The sequence below is a fragment of the Sinocyclocheilus grahami genome, unplaced genomic scaffold (assembly GCF_001515645.1).
Source record: "Sinocyclocheilus grahami isolate Dianchi unplaced genomic scaffold, SAMN03320097.WGS_v1.1 scaffold1146.1, whole genome shotgun sequence".
NCBI lineage: Eukaryota > Metazoa > Chordata > Actinopteri > Cypriniformes > Cyprinidae > Sinocyclocheilus > Sinocyclocheilus grahami.
The window spans coordinates 133591-155806 of NW_015506325.1; the positions used below are offsets into that span (position 1 = coordinate 133591).

The 22216-nt window shown below is 39.8% G+C and overlaps 1 protein-coding gene across 1 annotated transcript; it reads left to right on the top strand.

Moving 5' to 3' along the window:
* The first annotated feature begins 273 nt into the window (after nt 1-273).
* Nucleotides 274-21616, top strand: LOC107567309 (sodium- and chloride-dependent taurine transporter-like). The gene is made up of 15 exons (XM_016252971.1): nt 274-437; nt 2520-2749; nt 4925-5059; nt 9380-9614; nt 11046-11178; nt 12012-12146; nt 12815-12918; nt 13034-13158; nt 15903-16015; nt 17061-17198; nt 17911-18013; nt 19698-19798; nt 20743-20913; nt 20992-21187; nt 21221-21616. Exons 1-14 carry the CDS (start codon nt 427-429, stop codon nt 21145-21147), a joined length of 1890 nt encoding a protein of 629 aa, XP_016108457.1. The 5' UTR covers nt 274-426; the 3' UTR covers nt 21148-21187; nt 21221-21616.
* Nucleotides 21617-22216: the final 600 nt, after the last annotated feature.

Sequence of the window (22216 nt, forward strand, 5' to 3'; positions counted from 1 at the left end):
ATTTTTCTTAGACTACATGTCAAAGTATGTTAAGCTAAGCTACTTGTCTTGAAATGAAAAGCTATTCATGGCAGGAGGCATGACGACAGCCTGGAAACCATCAGCTGTTCAAGTGAAACGCAACAGAGGTGTGGATTGCCATCCACATGCTCTTGTTTGTCGCGTCTGCAGCTCGGGTTGCCACAAGTGGACGCCACCAAGATAAATAGTTTCTGGGAAGTGGAAATTTACCATTGAGCCGACTGACGCTTGGGTTATCCGCTGCTCCGAAGCTGCGACCAATCTACTGATTGCTTTTAATTGTCTTAGTCTGTGGGCGGGACGTGGTGTCACCTCGGCTTACACTGAGCCCTGGAGAGATTGGGGCCATGTGGTCAGAGGTATGGTGTCTGCTGAGAGAACAACACAGACCTATTGGATTCAGCCATGAAGGAAATGTAAGTGAAAGGCAGTGCATTTATTTGAGGGAATGTTTGTGTTTGTGTATAATGGGAAGGGGGCCAAATTTGAGGAATAAAGTTAAAGATGAGACTTTGATGGTGACTTTGTCATGCCGGATATTAGAAACTTAGATCAGAAATGTCTTTAAAACTGAATTTATTTTATTGACGTTTACATTTTTGCCAACTTGTGGGCAAAAATGGCATTTCAATTTGAATACGTTCAACAAGGCACCTACCAGTTGCATTTTTTTCAACCCAGTTGTTTGCTTTTTTTTTTTTGACTCTCAGCCAGTAAAGTTTGTCACCACAGTGTTTTGAATGGAAATGGAAATGGAAATGGAAAGTGTCTGGAGGATTTCACTCTAGTTATGTAACAGAACGTGTTTGAGTTGTAGCGAGCTCCCAAGCCTTTGAAACACACAGATTGCAATTTGAATACGTTCAACAAGGCACCTACCAGTTGCATTTTTTTCAACCCAGTTGTTTGCTTTTTATTTTTTTGACTCTCAGCCAGTAAAGTTTGTCACCACAGTGTTTTGAATGGAAATGGAAATGGAAATGGAAAGTGTCTGGAGGATTTCACTCTAGTTATGTAACAGAACGTGTTTGAGTTGTAGCGAGCTCCCAAGCCTTTGAAACACACAGATTTAACCTACCTAAAGCAGATTAACGTAATTTCCTGAAATTTTTCGAGTCTTATGTTTCCAAGTGAATGATTCTGTGCTAAATTAAAAAATATAACAGAAAATCATCAGTTAAATCGGAACTATTTAGTGTTGTAAATTGTACTTTCAATGTATTAGACTTTTAAGAAACCTCCGGAAGATCCATTTAAATGAACTTAAGATGTACAAACGTCACTGAACTGGTATCCAGAGAACCGCTACAGACTGGAGTCCTGGCATGCTGCCACACTAGTTAGCATGTTGATTAAGTCGTATGTTTAGTAAAGCTACAGAAAGGAGAATATACGTATATTTATTGATTGTCAAACACACCGCAGATTTTTTCCCCCTCTTCTTCCGTCTCCTTGAGAGCAGGGAAAAAAGCAGGCTTGTGTTGAAGAAAGCGGCCTCACAGTGGGGCTATAGTTTGTTCAAGCGTTGCCAAGCTGTAAGGGAGTCTGGAACGGGTAGAGATGTTGGAGTTGACTTTGGTATCTTACTCTCTGGGATTCATCTCAGGGGCTCCATGGCAAGTTTGGCTCAGGCTTTGAAACAGAAGACGCCAAGCCTGACATAATTACTCCATCCTTGAACAGAATCCTGACAGCATAAACACTGTGTTAATTAGGGACTTGGGCAAGATAAACACATACCAGTTCTGCAGCAAAACCACAGTGAATGAATTGAGGAGATTTTAATATATCGGATTAATTTATGTGCATGATTGCATTTGGGTTTCCTTTTGGGCCATAATGTATTTCTGAGTGAAACAGGTATTTTAAGAGCAAAAAATGATTTTCTTAAATGTTTTCCAGTAATATCAAGTACAATTTATAATATAAAAAATGAATTTACTTCGACAAAACAACTGAATATATTGTGTAAATAATAGGTTTATAGTCCACCAATCATTTAAAATAAGACCAGGCCATGAATTAAGAGAGTGTCCATTTTGTTTTTATGCTGACTTTTGGTGTAAAATGCTGATGCGTTTTCTTACTCATTGGCTATGTGGTTATCTCTTAGCATTATTTTGTGTTGACTACAGACACACTTCACAAGCAACAAAAAAAGCTATGAATCTTATCACTTTTTTACGACTAGGTTTCTTGTACTATTGGTCATAGATATATTATTGTACCAAGTCATGATACTTGCTAGCAGTTGTGTCGTACATGAAGATTTCCTGTGTTGAAACCACACAAAGGTGCCATTATTTTAATCACGTTAACCATCACGATATCTTCTCATGTGAACATTTCTCACTCATGGAAAAGCTGCTGTTCTAAATTAACTATTAATGTTTGGACTAATTATAAATGTTTTATAAACTAAATGCAATCTTTTTGACATCTGAACCTAAGGCGGTCGGGGTTCAGTCAAGAGTTCTGACCCTTTGTTTTCTTTATAGCATGGCCCAGAAGGAGAAACTTCAGTGTCTAAAGGACTTCCATAAGGACATTCTGAAACCCTCCCCAGGAAAGAGCCCGGGCACAAGGCCGGAGGATGAAGCCGAGGGAAAACATCCCCAAAGGGAAAAGTGGGCTAGCAAGCTTGACTTTCTTCTGTCAGTCGCCGGGGGCTTTGTTGGTTTAGGCAATGTTTGGCGGTTCCCGTACCTCTGCTACAAGAATGGTGGAGGTGAGCATATTTGTTGATACTTTTGGACTTTGGACACCGATGTGGCAGTCGTAAAAACTTAATTTCTCAACGTCATTTCTTGAATTTGCCCCAGAGGATATCAATTGGATAAATCAACTCAAAAATAAAACTTCTGTCATCATTTACTCACCATCATGTTTTTTCAAACCCAAATGATAATCTTGTTCTGTAGGATACACACAGAGATGTTTAGAAGATGCTCTTTTTCCATAGAGCACAAACGAATGATTAAACTGTCAAATTTCATAAATGTATAAAAAAGCACCATCAAGTTTTTCAAAGACATGTCATACATCATGAGTTTTCTTGTATCCCGATCACAATGCATTTTCAATTAAATGCACGCAAATATGATTTGAGAGCGAATAAATTATTTTGGTCCTATGGACTTCTTTCATGGTGCTTTTTTTAAGTCTGACAGCATGCATCACTATCCACTTTTGTTACATGGAAGAGAGACGATTGTGAATTACGAAAAATCTTTTCTGTTTCACAGAATAATGTAAAACATTTGAAACAACTTTTTTTTGGTGAACTGTCTCTTTAAGGCTAATCAAGGCTAAACAGCAATCATGTGCTAACTTTGGAAATGAGATACACATTAAAGATATTCTATTTACAGTAGGGCCTTTCGCACTGCTTTAGTTCCAGAACTAAATGTACAGTACTAAAGTAGTGGGATGATTTTGCACGAACTATTTCCCAGTACCATTTAAAGGGTTGCATTCGCACCGACAGTGTGTACTAAGAAGTGACGTAAGCCGGTCGACAGCGACATCATTTGTGCGCGGCGTTCAACAACAGAAACAAAGAAGAACAACATTAACAACAGGAGGATGGAGGACGCTGTGATCGGAGCTGTGTTTTTGATGTGTCTTGCGGGTTTCACAATAATGGACATGGAATGTCGACGTATACGTAAAGCGATTGAACTTATTTTGGTCCTATGGACTACTTTCATGGTGCTTTTTTAAGTCTGACAGCATGCATCACTATCCACTTTTGTTACATGGAAGAGAGACGATTGTGAATTACGAAAAATCTTTTCTGTTTCACAGAATAATGTAAAACATTTGAAACAACATTTTTTTTTGGTGAACTGTCTCTTTAAGGCTAATCAAGGCTAAACAGCAATCATGTGCTAACTTTGGAAATGAGATACACATTAAAGATATTCTATTTACAGTAGGGCCTTTCGCACCGCTTTAGTTCCAGAACTAAATGTACAGTACTAAAGTAGTGGGATGATTTTGCGCAAACTATTTCCCAGTACCATTTAAAGGGTTGCATTCGCACCGACAGTGTGTACTAAGAAGTGACGTAAGCCGGTCGACAGCGACATCATTTGTGCGCGGCGTTCAACAACAGAAACAAAGAAGAACAACATTAACAACAGGAGGATGGAGGACGCTGTGATCGGAGCTGTGTTTTTGATGTGTCTTGCGGGTTTCACAATAATGGACATGGAATGTCGACGTATACGTAAAGCGATTGAAAGAACGGAAAGGAGGACTAAGAATCTCCAACGACAACTGGCAATGCTACATTTGCTACAAGTGCCTGCACTTCAGCGTCCATCCATCTATTGCTGTTCTCCATACTTGCAAAATAAGTTGACACAATGTTTACAGTATGTTTACACGGAGTTTTAAATCATGGCGGATGAGGGTGGTTTCGTACGCGTTTGGCCAATCAATGTCTACTTACGTCACGATTAGTACCAGTTGTGCTGGTTAGACCCTGCTCCAGAGTAGGAGCTAATTTAGTTCTCGAAAAAGGCAGTCGGGTACTAAAAATTGCACCCAGTTCCGGCGGTGCGAAAATGCCAAAAAGTGGGTAGTTCCACAATTAGTTCTGGTACTATGAAAAGGTTCCCGCGGTGCGAAAGGCCCTAGTATCTTCTGAAAAAGTACCCTTAGATTTCCCCTTACATTTCCAAATGTGCAACAGTCACCAGCATAAGAAGGTATTGTCATAACACTCACTTTCTTCACAACAACAGAGGTACAAAAAGAGAATGAGAGCAAGTGTCAAAGCCTTAGCCTTACACTAACTAATTTCTCGTGGAGTTCATCCAGTACAAACACTAATCCAGCAGTTAATAGGATCTAATAATTGACAGAATTAAGTGAATCTTCTCTTGGCTCCATTTAGGTGCTTTTCTCATCCCATACTTCATTTTCCTGTTTGGCGGAGGACTGCCTGTATTCTTCCTGGAGGTGGCGCTCGGTCAGTTCACCTCTGAGGGAGGAATCACCTGCTGGGAGAAACTTTGCCCCATTTTTACAGGTCAGTTTCTTGATCAAGTAGCTTGATCTTTCGTCAGTATATTTAAATGGCCGTCAGTTGAGAATGATGCTTTTTGCTGCCAGTTGGTGTAGTTACCATATCTACCAGCAGGGGCAAATGGGGTCATGCCAACCACTCTGACCCCTTGGTAAGGACAGAGTGGGAGCTGTGTCACAGATACCACCAGCTGTATCTGAAGATAGGCTGTGTGAGACATACAGGTTTCATGTCGGGTGTCTGATAGGAAATACATATCCCTTTTAATGCCAGAGAAGAAGAAAATTATGTTTACAAAAATAGCAGTAAGGGTCAGCCCTATCTTCCTCACCTCTCAGAGCAAATGACAAGAACCATTTTTTAAAAATTAGGTTAAGACTAGTAAATCTACCAGCAGTTATGAATAGTGCACATGTTTTAAAAAATCCTTGTATATTTTTATTAAATATCTAAATATAATTTATACATTTCCATTGTCCAATACATTATTCATTATGGGCTCCCATATAAGCATGGCAGCATCTGCTAATTCCTATGGAGATATTCATGTAGACCAAAGCAGATAAACTTGTCTTTGCCACATGTTGAATAGTCCTAAAGCAGTCACTCACCAGTCTGTCAATTGCAGCCTGTCGAATTGTAGTAGTTTCATTTTCATCCTGCCTAGTAGCAGAGACAAAGTCACATCAGCAGCTGTCAATTAATATATTGGCTAAGAAGGGCAGCTGCTCATTACCAGAAGCTTGACATCTCTTCAGCTTGTGTTGTGTAGTGGCTAAATCTGGATTTAACGATCTGAAGGTTGCTGGTTCAAGCCCCACAAAGAGCACCCACTATACCAGGGGTGGCGAACGTCGGTCCTGGAGAGCCGCAGCCCTGCAGAGTTTTGCTTCAACCCTAATCAAACACACCTGAACAAGCTAATCAAGGTCTGAAGGGTTACTAGGAAGCTACTGCATGTGAGATTTTATTAGGGTTGGAGCTGAACTCTGCAGGGCTACGGCTCTCCAGGACGGGAGTTCGCCATCCCTGCACTATACCCTTAAAAAAGGAATCAAAACCCAGACTAAATGACTACTTGCTAGAAAAAAAAACAAAAAAAAAAACAATAGATTTCCACAGAAATATCTCTTATATAACAAAGAGCATATCAAACCTTACAAAAATGTCTTCTGATCACAGATACATTACTTATTTAAACAGAGATTACTAGTGAGCAATCATTACATGCAACTGCTGAATTACTCATATCCCTCTGCCAGCGAATGAGGTGAGAGTTTTGGTCTGATTTGCTTTCCACTCAGCGTGGCCAACATTGATTTACACAGTTCAATCTCTAAACCAATGTCTTGCATCACTTTCCTCCCACTCTGGACAGTTTATTCCATGTTTATACAGCATGCACAAGCTGGTCCCATAGAAGTTTGTCACTTATTTATCCATTCTCATGCTTCACTGGAGCACAACTCCTTTCATTGCATTCATTAAGGTTATAATAACAAATCGCAAACACTTGGCACAACTACCATGTGCTGAGTCAATCCAGTGTGTCATTGGCTTAATGTTACCACTCATTTCTTTGTACAGGTATCGGCTATGCGTCCATAGTGATTGTTTCTCTGCTGAACATCTACTACATCGTGATTCTGGCCTGGGGCTTGTACTACCTGTTCCAGTGCTTTCAGCCAGAGCTTCCCTGGGCAAGCTGCAACAACAAATGGAACACAGAAAATTGTGTGGAGGATACCTTCCGCAAGAACAAGACACTCTGGGTGGCTGCGAACGCCACTAACTTCACTTCCCCCGTTTCAACAACAGAAACAAAGAAGAACAACATTAACAACAGGAGGATGGAGGACGCTGTGATCGGAGCTGTGTTTTTGATGTGTCTTGCGGGTTTCACAATAATGGACATGGAATGTCGACGTATACGTAAAGCGATTGAAAGAACGGAAAGGAGGACTAAGAATCTCCAACGACAACTGGCAATGCTACATTTGCTACAAGTGCCTGCACTTCAGCGTCCATCCATCTATTGCTGTTCTCCATACTTGCAAAATAAGTTGACACAATGTTTACAGTATGTTTACACGGAGTTTTAAATCATGGCGGATGAGGGTGTTTTCGTACGCGTTTGGCCAATCAATGTCTACTTACGTCACGATTAGTACCAGTTGTGCTGGTTAGACCCTGCTCCAGAGTAGGAGCTAATTTAGTTCTCGAAAAAGGCAGTCGGGTACTAAAAATTGCACCCAGTTCCGGCGGTGCGAAAATGCCAAAAAGTGGGTAGTTCCACAATTAGTTCTGGTACTATGAAAAGGTTCCCGCGGTGCGAAAGGCCCTAGTATCTTCTGAAAAAGTACCCTTACATTTCCCCTTACATTTCCAAATGTGCAACAGTCACCAGCATAAGAAGGTATTGTCATAACACTCACTTTCTTCACAACAACAGAGGTACAAAAAGAGAATGAGAGCAAGTGTCAAAGCCTTAGCCTTACACTAACTAATTTCTCGTGGAGTTCATCCAGTACAAACACTAATCCAGCAGTTAATAGGATCTAATAATTGACAGAATTAAGTGAATCTTCTCTTGGCTCCATTTAGGTGCTTTTCTCATCCCATACTTCATTTTCCTGTTTGGCGGAGGACTGCCTGTATTCTTCCTGGAGGTGGCGCTCGGTCAGTTCACCTCTGAGGGAGGAATCACCTGCTGGGAGAAACTTTGCCCCATTTTTACAGGTCAGTTTCTTGATCAAGTAGCTTGATCTTTCGTCAGTATATTTAAATGGCCATCAGTTGAGAATGATGCTTTTTGCTGCCAGTTGGTGTAGTTACCATATCTACCAGCAGGGGCAAATGGGGTCATGCCAACCACTCTGACCCCTTGGTAAGGACAGAGTGGGAGCTGTGTCACAGATACCACCAGCTGTATCTGAAGATAGGCTGTGTGAGACATACAGGTTTCATGTCGGGTGTCTGATAGGAAATACATATCCCTTTTAATGCCAGAGAAGAAGAAAATTATGTTTACAAAAATAGCAGTAAGGGTCAGCCCTATCTTCCTCACCTCTCAGAGCAAATGACAAGAACCATTTTTTTAAAATTAGGTTAAGACTAGTAAATCTACCAGCAGTTATGAATAGTGCACATGTTTTCAAAAATCCTTGTATATTTTTATTAAATATCTAAATATAATTTATACATTTCCATTGTCCAATACATTATTCATTATGGGCTCCCATATAAGCATGGCAGCATCTGCTAATTCCTATGGAGATATTCATGTAGACCAAAGCAGATAAACTTGTCTTTGCCACATGTTGAATAGTCCTAAAGCAGTCACTCACCAGTCTGTCAATTGCAGCCTGTCGAATTGTAGTAGTTTCATTTTCATCCTGCCTAGTAGCAGAGACAAAGTCACATCAGCAGCTGTCAATTAATATATTGGCTAAGAAGGGCAGCTGCTCATTACCAGAAGCTTGACATCTCTTCAGCTTGTGTTGTGTAGTGGCTAAATCTGGATTTAACGATCTGAAGGTTGCTGGTTCAAGCCCCACAAAGAGCACCCACTATACCAGGGGTGGCGAACGTCGGTCCTGGAGAGCCGCAGCCCTGCAGAGTTTTGCTTCAACCCTAATCAAACACACCTTAACAAGCTAATCAAGGTCTGAAGGGTTACTAGGAAGCTACTGCATGTGAGATTTTATTAGGGTTGGAGCTGAACTCTGCAGGGCTACGGCTCTCCAGGACGGGAGTTCGCCATCCCTGCACTATACCCTTAAAAAAGGAATCAAAACCCAGACTAAATGACTACTTGCTAGAAAAAAAAACAAAAAAAAAAACAATAGATTTCCACAGAAATATCTCTTATATAACAAAGAGCATATCAAACCTTACAAAAATGTCTTCTGATCACAGATACATTACTTATTTAAACAGAGATTACTAGTGAGCAATCATTACATGCAACTGCTGAATTACTCATATCCCTCTGCCAGCGAATGAGGTGAGAGTTTTGGTCTGATTTGCTTTCCACTCAGCGTGGCCAACATTGATTTACACAGTTCAATCTCTAAACCAATGTCTTGCATCACTTTCCTCCCACTCTGGACAGTTTATTCCATGTTTATACAGCATGCACAAGCTGGTCCCATAGAAGTTTGTCACTTATTTATCCATTCTCATGCTTCACTGGAGCACAACTCCTTTCATTGCATTCATTAAGGTTATAATAACAAATCGCAAACACTTGGCACAACTACCATGTGCTGAGTCAATCCAGTGTGTCATTGGCTTAATGTTACCACTCATTTCTTTGTACAGGTATCGGCTATGCGTCCATAGTGATTGTTTCTCTGCTGAACATCTACTACATCGTGATTCTGGCCTGGGGCTTGTACTACCTGTTCCAGTGCTTTCAGCCAGAGCTTCCCTGGGCAAGCTGCAACAACAAATGGAACACAGAAAATTGTGTGGAGGATACCTTCCGCAAGAACAAGACACTCTGGGTGGCTGCGAACGCCACTAACTTCACTTCCCCCGTCACTGAGTTCTGGGAGTAAGTACTCATTACTTTAGTACAATATTGTTTTGTGCTTTGAAAGCCATCCATATCCAGCTATCAGCTTTTAGTTGAGAAGAAGTTGTGGGGTTATGAACCAAAGACATTGTCTCATTTATCTGTACAGTTGTCCTAAATCACTCCCAAAGACTCTGGAGCTCCTTTACCCTCTTAGTGATGTTCTCATTGTAAATACCTTATGGACCTTCAACATACTTGCTATAGATGCTATAGATTATGGGTATTCAGGAGATCCACTATCCTGCAGAGTTTAGATACAATACTGCTTCAACACTACTAGCTTAAATCTTAAAACCAAAGTAATCCTGCAGACTTTGGTTAGCAGGTTCAGACCTATTTTAACTAAATCCGGCAGAACAGTGGGTCCCGAGAAGCAGTCCCAATAGTGCTAATGCTTTAAACATATACCGAAGCATCTAGAGCAGGGATGGGCAACTTCGGCCTTGGAAGGCCTGCAGAGTTTAGCTCTATCCACCTGCTGGTAATTTCAACCAATCCCGAAGACTAAGGTTAGATTTTACAGGCGTGTTTGATTAGAGATGAAGCCAAATTCTGCAGGACAGTACCCCTCCAGGACCGGAGTTACCCATCCCTGGTTTAGATCTCCAGACTGCCTTCTATAGACCAATATTTATGGAGTTTAGCTCCACCCCTACTTAAACACACCTTAAGGTCTTCAAGAAGGTGTGATCGAGAAGGTTAAAGCCAAACTCTGCAGGAAGGAGGCCCTCTAGGAGCAGGACTGCACACACCTGCTCTAGCAGAAGACTAGTGGTGGTATTATAACTCTATGGCAGGGGTGAATTCCAGAAAGCAAGGTTAACTTACCATCACACACATCCTGAACTTTCAGATGATTAACCCAAAACTTGCTTACTCGAGGTAAGCCGAAACCGCAACTGTGAGGAAGTTGTCAACCCAGTGTATGTTCATGGTGAACACACAAGATAAGCTGATCTGGAGAAGATTATGTTCAGAGCATAAGTTGCTATGGCTGCTTACATACCCTGAAATTTATATCCGCTTTTAAAACTGAAAATTTTGGTTTTCCATTAACTTATCCATAAACTTACCTGGGTATGTCACAGAACCTTTCTGGAATATCCCCCAGGTGTATCCAACCATGCCCCTAGAGGTATCCTGCAGAGTTTAGCTCCAAACCTAATCAAACACAGCTGAGCTATTGAATCAAGGTGTTCAAGGTTACTTGAAATTACAGGCAGGTGTGGCGCAGAGTTGGAACTGAAGTCTGCAGGAAGGTATCCCTCCAGGAGCAGAGTTGGCTACACCTGCTCTATGATGACTGGCTTCTTGTTCTGATTTGTTCATAAACACTTATTCATCTGTAGTGAACTCATCTGTCATAGCTTAAGAGTGTCTCACCAGTAAACATTCTTTCCACCACAGGCGAAATGTCCTCAGCATCTCAGACGGTATCGAGCAGGTGGGTCATATTAAATGGGACCTGGCTCTGTGTCTGCTCGCTGTGTGGGTCATCTGTTTCTTCTGCATCTGGAAAGGTGTTAAGTCCACTGGGAAGGTGAGCCTGGTTGCATAACACAAATTCTTTCAACTTCAGTCAGTTAATTTAAGAACTACTAATAATAGTTTTTACTATGTCAGTTAGTAGCTAGGGAAATTTGAATGCTACCTTAGCCAGTATTGTCAACATAAACATAGCAGCCGTTCCCAGGTTATTAACAGCAATAGTAACTATAGCAAACCTCCTTCCTAATAGATACTGTAAAGTCAATTACCAGACAGCACCTCTTGACTTGGGCACACATTCCCCTTGAGAATGCATTTGTGAATCTTATCATGACTCCTGCCAAGACACTGTCACAGTAGACTGCTGTATAGCAATTCTAGCAATAGCTACTTTAAGACAGACTTCTTTATGCAATAAAAGCTATTTCATGCTGTTCTAAAAAAAAAAAAAAGTTGGTGTTTGGATTTTAGTATGCCAGGATTTTTTTTTTAAACATTTTTTATGTGACATATTTGTCATGCAATTTTAAATTCACAATGCAATTTTAAATTTACTTGCAGGTAATTAATGTTTTGATGTAGTTTATGGAATTGTGGTCAACATAATATTTCTAGCCAAGCCAAACATTACTTGATGGGAGGAAAACAGCTGGCCAAAAAGTTGATCCACTAAAGACAATATAAAACTGTCAGTGAAGTTAAGCTGTAAATTGCATGTTAGCCTTGGTTTTGACAAAATGTCGGAAAGTGTGACAAGTCTTTTAAAGTCCTGTGAAAAAGCTCTGTTTTAGATTTCTAAATAGTCAAATCACCAACCAAGTTTGTGAGTTTTCATAAAACCATAGCATTACATTTAACCTCAGTGTTCTTGGCTTTTCTGCGTAGGTTGTGTACGTCACAGCAACATTCCCATTTGTCATGTTAATTGTCCTGCTTGTACGGGGTGTCACTCTTCCTGGGGCAGCCGAAGGCATCAAATTTTATCTGTACCCAAACGTGACTCGCCTTGGAGACCCAGAGGTAAGATCTCAGCTATTTACATCAAAAGGCTTTACAATATCACCTACCCACCAAAACTTGATTCCACATCACTTTGGTTTCTATGGCTTTCAACCCTGCTGAAAAGACCAACATAGTTGGTTCCTAGCATATGTTGTGTTTTGGGTGCTGGACCCCATCAAGCTTAACTAGCTTAACCAGCGAGACTAACTTGGTCAACTAGCTGCAACAGAAAGACCAACTCTAGGTCGACCAACTTCCAAAGCTTGGTTTTGCTGGTGAACAACATGACTATGCTAGTCCACCAGCTGTCTAGCTACTAAATCAGCACTAACCAATATAAATCAGCCAACTAAGATGGACTTTTCAGCAGGAAAAGTGCTGTTTACACTTGTCAACTTAATGTACACCAGTGACCCTCTTCAACTTAAAACCAGAATAAACTTCAGATGTACAGTTTACAGAGAAACCCAAACTATGCAAAAGAGTCAACATAAATAAAGCTCATGATGGCCTCAGTCAGAAAGCTACAAATCTAAACATGACATGTAGTTGTTGAAACAATTTAGATTAGTCCTTCATGATGTATCCAGTTCTGGAGGACCTACGAGAGGCTGAACGCATGCAAATATTTGGGTTTGCTGAATTCATGTTGTCAGTCAGCAAATGGTTTGGCGTCTTGTGTCTAGGTGTGGATCGATGCAGGGACACAGATTTTCTTCTCTTATGCCATCTGTCTTGGAGCCATGACGTCACTGGGAAGCTACAACAAGTACAAATACAACTGCTACAGGTGTGTGTCGATGCCCCGGGGGCGGGAGGGGGGCTTAGTCCAGTGAACGGGCAAAGTGGGAACGTAGGGCTCCTTTGTGTTAATTAACAAACTCCATGACATATGTGTGACATAGGGACTGTTTGCTGCTGGGAGGCCTGAACAGCGCTACAAGTTTTGTGTCTGGCTTCGCAATATTTTCCGTCCTGGGCTTCATGGCACAAGAGCAAGGGGTGGACATAGCCGATGTGGCAGAGTCAGGTACGAGGGTCAAGTAGCAGTGATGGTGGGCACTGCTGCTGCAAATAACATCACGAAAAAGTTTGGTCAACCCTGTAGTGAAAACGACGGGAAAAATCGACGACTGTAAACAATTCGGAGCCAATAAAAGTAGTTCCAGGTCCTAGGACTAAAAAGGCCTAAAATTTGGATCAGATAAAAACCTAAATGAATTAGCGAAATGTAGAAGGTCTCTCGGTGGGAAGCGGAATTTGCTTGGAGTCAACTGTAGAACTGTGCGGAGAGCGTGTTCTTGGAGCCACTGGGAACATTAAGGCCTAGTCCACTAATGGCGAAGAATCAACTGTTGTGTGAAACAGCATTGCCTGCTGTTCAAGACCGTTTCCACTGGTGACCCTAATCAAGAAGCATCTTGTGCCAAGTTCAGGATAGAGGCAATTTACAACATGCTTATGGAGAGTTTGGGTTTAAGTCCTCGAGAACTATATGCAATTTGACTAAGGTCGCTAAGTCAGTTCCTAATTGGTTCCTTTTTCTACCCTGGACACACTACATGGCCAAAAGTATGTTGACACCTTCTTCTATTTAATGTGCTTGGCTATTTCAGCTACACCCTTTGCTTACAAGCAGGTGCCTACAATGAAGTTATACAACCATGCAGTCTTAAGACCGAATGGTTTACTGAGATTCTTGTGGAAGAAGCTCAGATCAGAACACCATTGAGCACTTTTTGGATGTACTGAAACATCAACTGTGAGCCAGACCTCAGTCAAACCTCTACTGGAACGCCTTCCCAGAAGGGTGGAATCTCGTTGTTAATGCTCATGGTTTTGAAAGTAAATGTTCAACAAGTGCATATAGGTGGGATGTTCTGGTGTCTATGTACTTTTGACCATCTTCACGAAAAAGTTTGGTCAACCCTGTAGTGAAAACGGCGGGAAAAATCGACGACTGTAAACAATTCGGAGCCAATAAAAGTAGTTCCAGGTCCTAGGACTAAAAAGGCCTAAAATTTGGATTCTTCTTCGTTATTCATCAGATAAAAACCTAAATGAATTAGCGAAATGTAGAAGGTCTCTCGGTGGGAAGCGGAATTTGCTTGGAGTCAACTGTAGAACTGTGCGGAGAGCGTGTTCTTGGAGCCACTGGGAACATTAAGGCCTAGTCCACTAATGGCGAAGAATCAACTGTTGTGTGAAACAGCATTGCCTGCTGTTCAAGACAGTTTCCACTGGTGACCCTAATCAAGAAGCATCTTGTGCCAAGTTCAGGATAGAGGCAATTTACAACATGCTTATGGAGAGTTTGGGTTTAAGTCCTCGAGAACTATATGCAATTTGACTAAGGTCGCTAAGTCAGTTCCTAATTGGTTCCTTTTTCTACCCTGGACACACTACATGGCCAAAAGTATGTTGACACCTTCTTCTATTTAATGTGCTTGGCTATTTCAGCTACACCCTTTGCTTACAAGCAGGTGCCTACAATGAAATATACAACCATGCAGACTTAAAAACAGATTGGTTTACTGAGACTGTTGTGGAAGAAGTTCAGACCTGAACCACTGAGCACCTTTTGCATGAACTGAAAACATTGACTGTGAGCCAGACCTCAGTCACCCATTAATTGTGTGTGAATGGGAGCAAATCCTTTTTCCAATATCTACTGGAACACCTTCCCCAAAAGAGTGGAAGCTCATGGTTTTGAAAGTAAATGTTCAACAAGTGCATATAGGTGGGATGTTCTGGTGTCTATGTACTTTTGACCATCTAGTTCATGTCAGATGTTTCTCAAAATGGCTCTTCATCTTTCACGCTGCTTTAAGACCTGTTGTTCAGGTTCATCTTCAGTAAGTCTCATAGTGAAAGAGATCAGTTGATGTAACGACTGTTTTTTAATCTCAAGTTTTTCCAAATGTCTAGTCTTCTGCGGTTGTTCATGCTTTGGCCCTCCTCTGTGGAGACTTTGGTATGTCTGGCTCAAGTGCGGTGCACAAAACATACATCTTTATCACTTTGTTTATAAGACACAAACCTAAACTTTACTTGAACTTCCGTGCATATCGGCACAGTTTTGGTTGTATTGAGCCACAGGATCCTTATCAGGGAGCCTTTAAGGATGATTTGGTTGGATACATTTCTAAACATTACAAATGTCATGCAGCTAAAATAAGCTTTTTGCAAAAGAGAAGTCAATTTTGGGGTGGTCAATCATAGATGCATCAACCTGACTCTGTGGAAAGTGCATTTTATTGTACTTTGACATTATGCTATGTTGGTCATTGGTTCATTTTCTTCATTGTTTCATGGTTTTATTATATATGCATTGTGCTTGTTTTTGCACTTAACCTCTGTTGAACAGATTGAATTCTACATTTTATGTTGCAGTAGCAAATGGACGTGTTTGTATGTTACCTTTTTAAGTTGTTCTTTGTAGTGTTGAATATGTAACCTGTAGTGTTACACATGGGAAATATCACACTGCTCATGAAACATTTTGTAGATTTCGAAACAGCCGAAGCAAACCTTAAGATGCTAATTTCGCAAGAAGATGCACCGAAACGATAATTGGACTTGCAATGAACCACTGGCAGTAAATTTGCCTGGCTTGATCACATTGTCATGTAGTTACTCGCTCCTTTTTTCTTTCATGTCTCCTTTTGGTCTGTGCTGACAACGAAACACGCCATAGATCAAAGTGTGCAAATTGCTAGCCTTGCTAATTGTACTCTCTCCACTTCCCCACCCCCTCTGTTCTCTTCCCAATAGGTCCTGGCTTGGCCTTCATTGCTTACCCTAAAGCTGTGAGTATGATGCCACTTCCAACGTTTTGGGCAATTCTTTTCTTCATCATGCTTCTGCTGTTGGGCCTAGACAGTCAGGTGAGTATCAAATGAAAAACTGTGATGCTAAACAGCTTGAGTACTGCTAGTTTACAGAGTAGTAGTGACATACAGCCAGATGTTGATATTCAACCCAGTCTGTGGACCTTTTAGAAAACATTTTTGGAATTAAATGGCTGACGGCTAATGCAAATTTCTTAGCTAACGTTTAAAGTGCAATAGGTTAAATACAATTAAATTATATGTTCACAGACTTTAAATGGGGGGAAAAAATATATATATATATATATATAACCACCTATTATTTATAATTTTGTTTTGCTTATTTTATTTTTTCCTCCTAATTTCTAAAGATTTCTGAAAGAATTAAAAAGCTCTGTAAATCCAACAACAGATCAATACAGCAAATTAAGCCACACAAGAAAACAAGCAAGGAAGAAAAAAAATAACTTTGTTGGCAGCTAATTGGCCATACAGCAGTCCTGCACTATCATATTTCTCAGTCCCAGTGAAATTGAACACTCTGCTAAATCAGTGTCCATCCACATCCAGGGGGTACACTAAACCGGGGTGTGGAACTTGAACTGTTAAATTAAGTATCTACAATAATATTCATGCAGCTGTGCTGGATAACATTAAAGGGGGATCTATGTACAGTACTACTTACAGTAATAGATACATTTCACTACAGTATGTCACAACTTTATAAACCAATCAAACTGATGCTGAACTTTTTCTTCACTGACCTTATTGAAACAGGAACATGGGCTGTGATGACAATGATTGGTATTGGGGAAGGGCATGCTCATTCTAGACAGCAATTTTATTGTACAAAATTTTACATTTGCTATGTGTATCTCCTAAAATTGTATTTGTTGTGCACTAGCTTCAAAGCTAACAGTAATGAACTAAAAGCCACAAACTCGTGGTAGGTTTATTATTATAAAACATGGCATTCCATGAGCTTCCTTCTTCCTTTGTCATTTTGTACTGTATAATATCCACTCAAAATATGAAATCTTTGCCCTTTCAGCTTGAGTCAAGAAACCAGTTTGTGCTGACAGTGTTTCTTTTCTTTTCCCAGTTTGTCGAAGTGGAAGGGCAGATCACATCCTTAGTGGATCTGTATCCATCCTTCCTAAGGAAGGGTTATCGGCGTGAAATCTTCATAGCTATAGTCTGTTTTGTGAGCTACCTGTTGGGACTTACCATGGTCACCGAGGTAAGTACGACACTCAAATACTCTTTTATGAAGCATTTCCCTTCCAAATCCATTCTAATTCTGGTCTTTACCAACAAATTGGACCAGCTGGTTTCTCCTGGCTAAATAAAGACCATATCAAATGCAGCTTAGTTGAATGGTCAGGCACCATATGTTTTCCTTTTAGGATTTTTGTGACATTGTCATTTGATAGTATGTGGCCTTCAACCAAACCCTCAGTTCCTGTAATCAAGAACGCCAGACTCATGCCAAATCTCATGCTCTCTCCCATAAGGAAGAGGCCTCCACTCCCTGCAGTGCCTTATCGCTCCCAGTTCCATGTCTTTTTATGGACGTCCTGACCTGCTTTGAGCAGTGAGAATTCCACAGAGGAATCACACTGCTATACTAGGAGATCCAGCCTGGTCCGACAATGCGCATCTAAGATTCTTTTGGGCCCCTTCAAATCTCGGCCCCTGATTGCTAAGCCCTGGAACAGTGATAAACTGGGAATGCTATTCTGTGGTTTGAGCCACACAGTGTCCCATTTGTTCCGTGACATAATGTCACCCCTGAATGCGTTGTGCAACAAATGCCAAAAGAAAACTAGTCAAGTGTTTAGCCAGCCCTTGCTCATAACAGTCCTCCATTGTGTCGGCCTTGCAATTATAGCATGTACCCGTTCCTACTCTTTTTCAATCATTTATTTTATTTTTTTGTGTCTGATTTTCAGGGTGGCATGTATGTGTTTCAACTCTTTGACTACTATGCAGCCAGTGGCGTGTGCCTTTTATGGGTTGCATTCTTTGAATGTATTGCTGTAGCCTGGGTTTATGGTAAGTATAAGTAGTAAACAGAAAATGTGACTTCTATTCATAATGGTGTACTGGAGCAGGCACTTTTCATGAATAGGGTACAAATTGGTGTGCCAGTACTTTAAAAGAATAAACCCTGTTACTGTTATGTTTTCAACTGTAAAAACTTAAGATTTGGAATTGAGTTCAACCCTGTTACTGCATGATTTCCCTGTCATATCAATTATAATCCTTGTAACTGTGATACCCTTGAGCAGATATAGTAACTGTCCTGTAGAATTTAACTCCATCTCTAATCAAACACACCTAAAAAAATCCAATCTTGAAAGGACTGCACTGAAAATTACAAAAAGGTGTGTTTTCTCAGTGTTGACTGCATAAGTTAGCCATTCAACACGGTTACTGAAGTTGGTGTAAGAAAAAAAGAGATCAAAGGACAATGTATATTTTATTTGTTAGAAATATGAGTTTATCCTTAACTACAAAATCAACATTTGGCCTTTAACCAGCGCGCCCCTGCTGAGTAACAGAGTAATTTAGACTAATTAATAAATCTGCAACCCTGTTACTTCATGCTTTTCCGCCTATTACTAATAATAATATTTAAAATTGTTATACCAAAGAAGACATTTGGGCCCATTTGCAGCATGACCTCATTAGTCAAAAAATTAATGTTGACTTTGTGCATTATGCCATTCCACCCTGTTACCAAAATTATTATTGGGGAAAAAGAAAAGATTAAAAATATATGTATATTTTATTTATTGGAAACTTGAGTTTATCCTTTACTACAAAATCAGTATCTCTAATTAGCTTGCCCCTGATGAGTAACAGAGTAATTTAGACTAAATCTGCAACCTTGTTACTACATGCTTTCCCGCCTATTACTAATAATAATATTTAAAATTGTTATACCAAAGTAAAACACATTTGGATCCATTTACAGCATGATCTCATTTGCACTTTCCCAGATTTTTTTTCCCAGAAATTGAATGTCGACTTTGTTTGTTATGCCAATCCACCGTTATCAAAATTATTCTAAGAAAAAAAAAGATCAAGCAAATGTCTCTTTTTACTTATTGTAAACATGGTTTATTTATTAAATATGATTTTAAAATAAAAATCATCATGTAACCCATAAGTAGCTCACCCTGCTGAGTAACAGAGTAATTTAGCCTAAATCTGCAAGCCTGTTACTGCATAATTTTCTGACTTTTACTAATAATAATCTTTAAAATTGTTATACCAAAGTTGTAAAACACATTTGGACCATTCAACCCTGTTACTGCTATTGTAAGAGAAAAGATGAAAATTATTTTTTTCAAAATTTGACCTTTAACTAGCTAGCTAGGTAGGTAGCTAATAAAGGCTAAATCTGCAATTCTGTTACCTATAGTTTATATTAGAACTTTTTACTTAGAATTGTATTTAATTATTATGGTTAAGCACCTCAACTCACTAACAAAAACTTCATAATTTGGACTTTTAAGCACTATTTCTTAACCTATTGATGAAAAGTGCCAGCAAACCAGCAAATGTACAGCACAACGGTTAGTAATGTTTTTCCCAGCCAACCCCAAACAAAAATTGATAAACTGCTAATGTAATTCCCATCTTAAAGCAGTAACTACGTACAAGTCTATGTGGACTCTAGGATCATAATGTGTTTGAATGTGATGCCTGAAAACACTCCTCCTCTTCACAGGTGCTGATAATTTCTATGATGCGATTGAAGAGATGATTGGTTACAGACCAAATCCCTGGATGAAGTGGAGTTGGACTGTAGTCACACCTTTTCTGTGTGTGGTAAGTTCTTTTTAGGTGAAGAAAGAGTTCCCAAAACAGGTTAAATTAGTAGTTTGCTTACTTATAGATGCATTGTTCATAAAAACAGTGAGAAGTGCTTGTCCACAGATCTTGTTAGGCCCACTACACAGTATGTTTCCTAAAATGACACACTGAGGAGGTCCTATGAAAGTATTTTACTCAGAGCAGTTTGAGATTGTGTATTCTTCTACCCTCCCCCTTGGCTACACCTGCAAATACTGCTTTTACGCTTTGGATTTGCTGCAAAAATCCGGCTCCCATCTCACTGTAACAGAGCTCCAGATGGGGTGACCATCTGCCTGGCCAACAGAATGAATGGAAGGAGCTGAGGACGAATGCAGGATTAGTTTCCATGAGAATCATGAGTGTCATTTTTCTGTGAAGATCATAGGACTATAGGGGGAAAAATCCCTTCCTTATGTACAGTACAGCCATATAGCTTTTAAAGACTGAGGAGACTTATATCTTCCTTTAAATTAAATGGCTCTTTTGCAGTGGATTGACCTGTTCAGTCATTCTGGAAACTTGGTTTTAGCTCTATAAAGGATGAATCACACAAAGAGAAGCCTAGATCATAATTCACCCACTTACCTACCAACCAACCTGCCTACCTAGCTGAAAGAAATAATTTATATTTATTTTTTCAATAATAAATACAACAACAATAACTATTATTATTAAATAGCAAATAAATATTTGTATTCATGTATTAAATAACTACATCATTGATTTATTTTTAATCAATAAAAAAGTAACTATATATATATATATATATATATATTTTCACTCTTTAAAAGAGTTTTTCATTTATCTGTCATTTTGATTAATCCGAGAGCAACTTCACAGTAATGGGCGATGGCACTCATGTATTGGAGGTTGGATTGAGTGTGCTGTTGATACCCCTGCTTTGTCTTCTGCCGCAGGGATGCTTTGTCTTCTCATTGGTCAAGTACACACCCTTGAGATACAACAAAGTCTACGAGTACCCGGATTGGTCCATTGGAGTCGGCTGGACCCTCGCCCTCACGTCCATGATCTGCATACCAATGGTGGTTGTGATCAAAATCATTCAATCAGATGGACCCCTCATAGAGGTGAGTCAGTCGTGCCAACGACAAAAAGGTTTTTCACCAATGAACAGGCCTATAACATCGCTATACGTTTCCCTCCAGAGGATCAAAGCGGTGGCGGCACCCGTGAGGGGAGGAGCCAGTTCTTGCCCTCAGGAGTACCAGCCTAAATGCAACGAGCTGGCGCAGCCGCTGGACCCCAACTGGAACGGAAGCTCAATGAAGCCCACCCACACCATCGTAGAAACGATGATGTGAACGCTCTCTGTGAGAGGATTCAATGACCTGCTTTTTCATTTTTATATATATATATATATATATATATATATATATATATATGTGATTCTATATAATACATGTATTAACAATATACTCTGTAACTTTTGACATAGTCGTAGGACCAGGTTTACATTGCTACGCATCTGCACTAGGAGTCCTTGTTTTGTTTTGTTTTGTTTTTCTACAGAGAAAGTAAAATTTTTCTGTCTGTATTTTTATCATACTACTATTATATTACTATTATTGTCGCTGTCATTAGAATGAGAACAGATCGTAAAAAGCAGTATCCTGAACGTAGAACCATGACCATTCTATTTTTATAACTTTTATCTTGTACATATCAAAATAAGAAATTTTGTTTATTTTTTAGCGAATCGAGAATCAAGGGAAAAAACACAAAGGGCTCCGTAAACGTGAATCGCGACAAGTAACGTTGGTGTACAAAGATTAAAAAAAAAAAACACCCTCATCCTTGCCAACATGAAAGGCTCATCTTTTTAGGGATAGAAGTCATTATGCATTATTGTAGAGCTTTAAGGGTGTCCCGACAAACTGTTTAGACTGGAGATTGTGCTGTCTGGAAGAACCGAGCCGTTAGCACTGCTTGTTTTCAATGCACTATACCACTAAGGACACTACATTCTCCATATTGTTGCACCATTTAAATGGATAGTTTACAAAAAAAGTCATCATTTACTCACCCTCAATTCGTTCCAAACCTGTATGACTTTCGTTTTTTCTGTGGAACATAGAATGATTCAACAGTTTTTGTCCATACAATGAAAGTCAATGGGGTGTAAAACATTGACTTTCAGGGGCCGTTTACAACACACTGTTTTCAACTAAAAACAAAACAAAAAATTATGCGTTTTGGCATTCATTGACACGACAATTGCATTTTGGGGACTTAAAAATGCAAACTTTTGAAGACGGGTTTCAAAGTTCAAGTTTTTGATAGCAATAGCATTATCATCTCGATGTAAATTATAAAAAACACGAATTTGTGAAAACAGTGACGTTATGCGCATGCATATTACGTCTTCAGTCT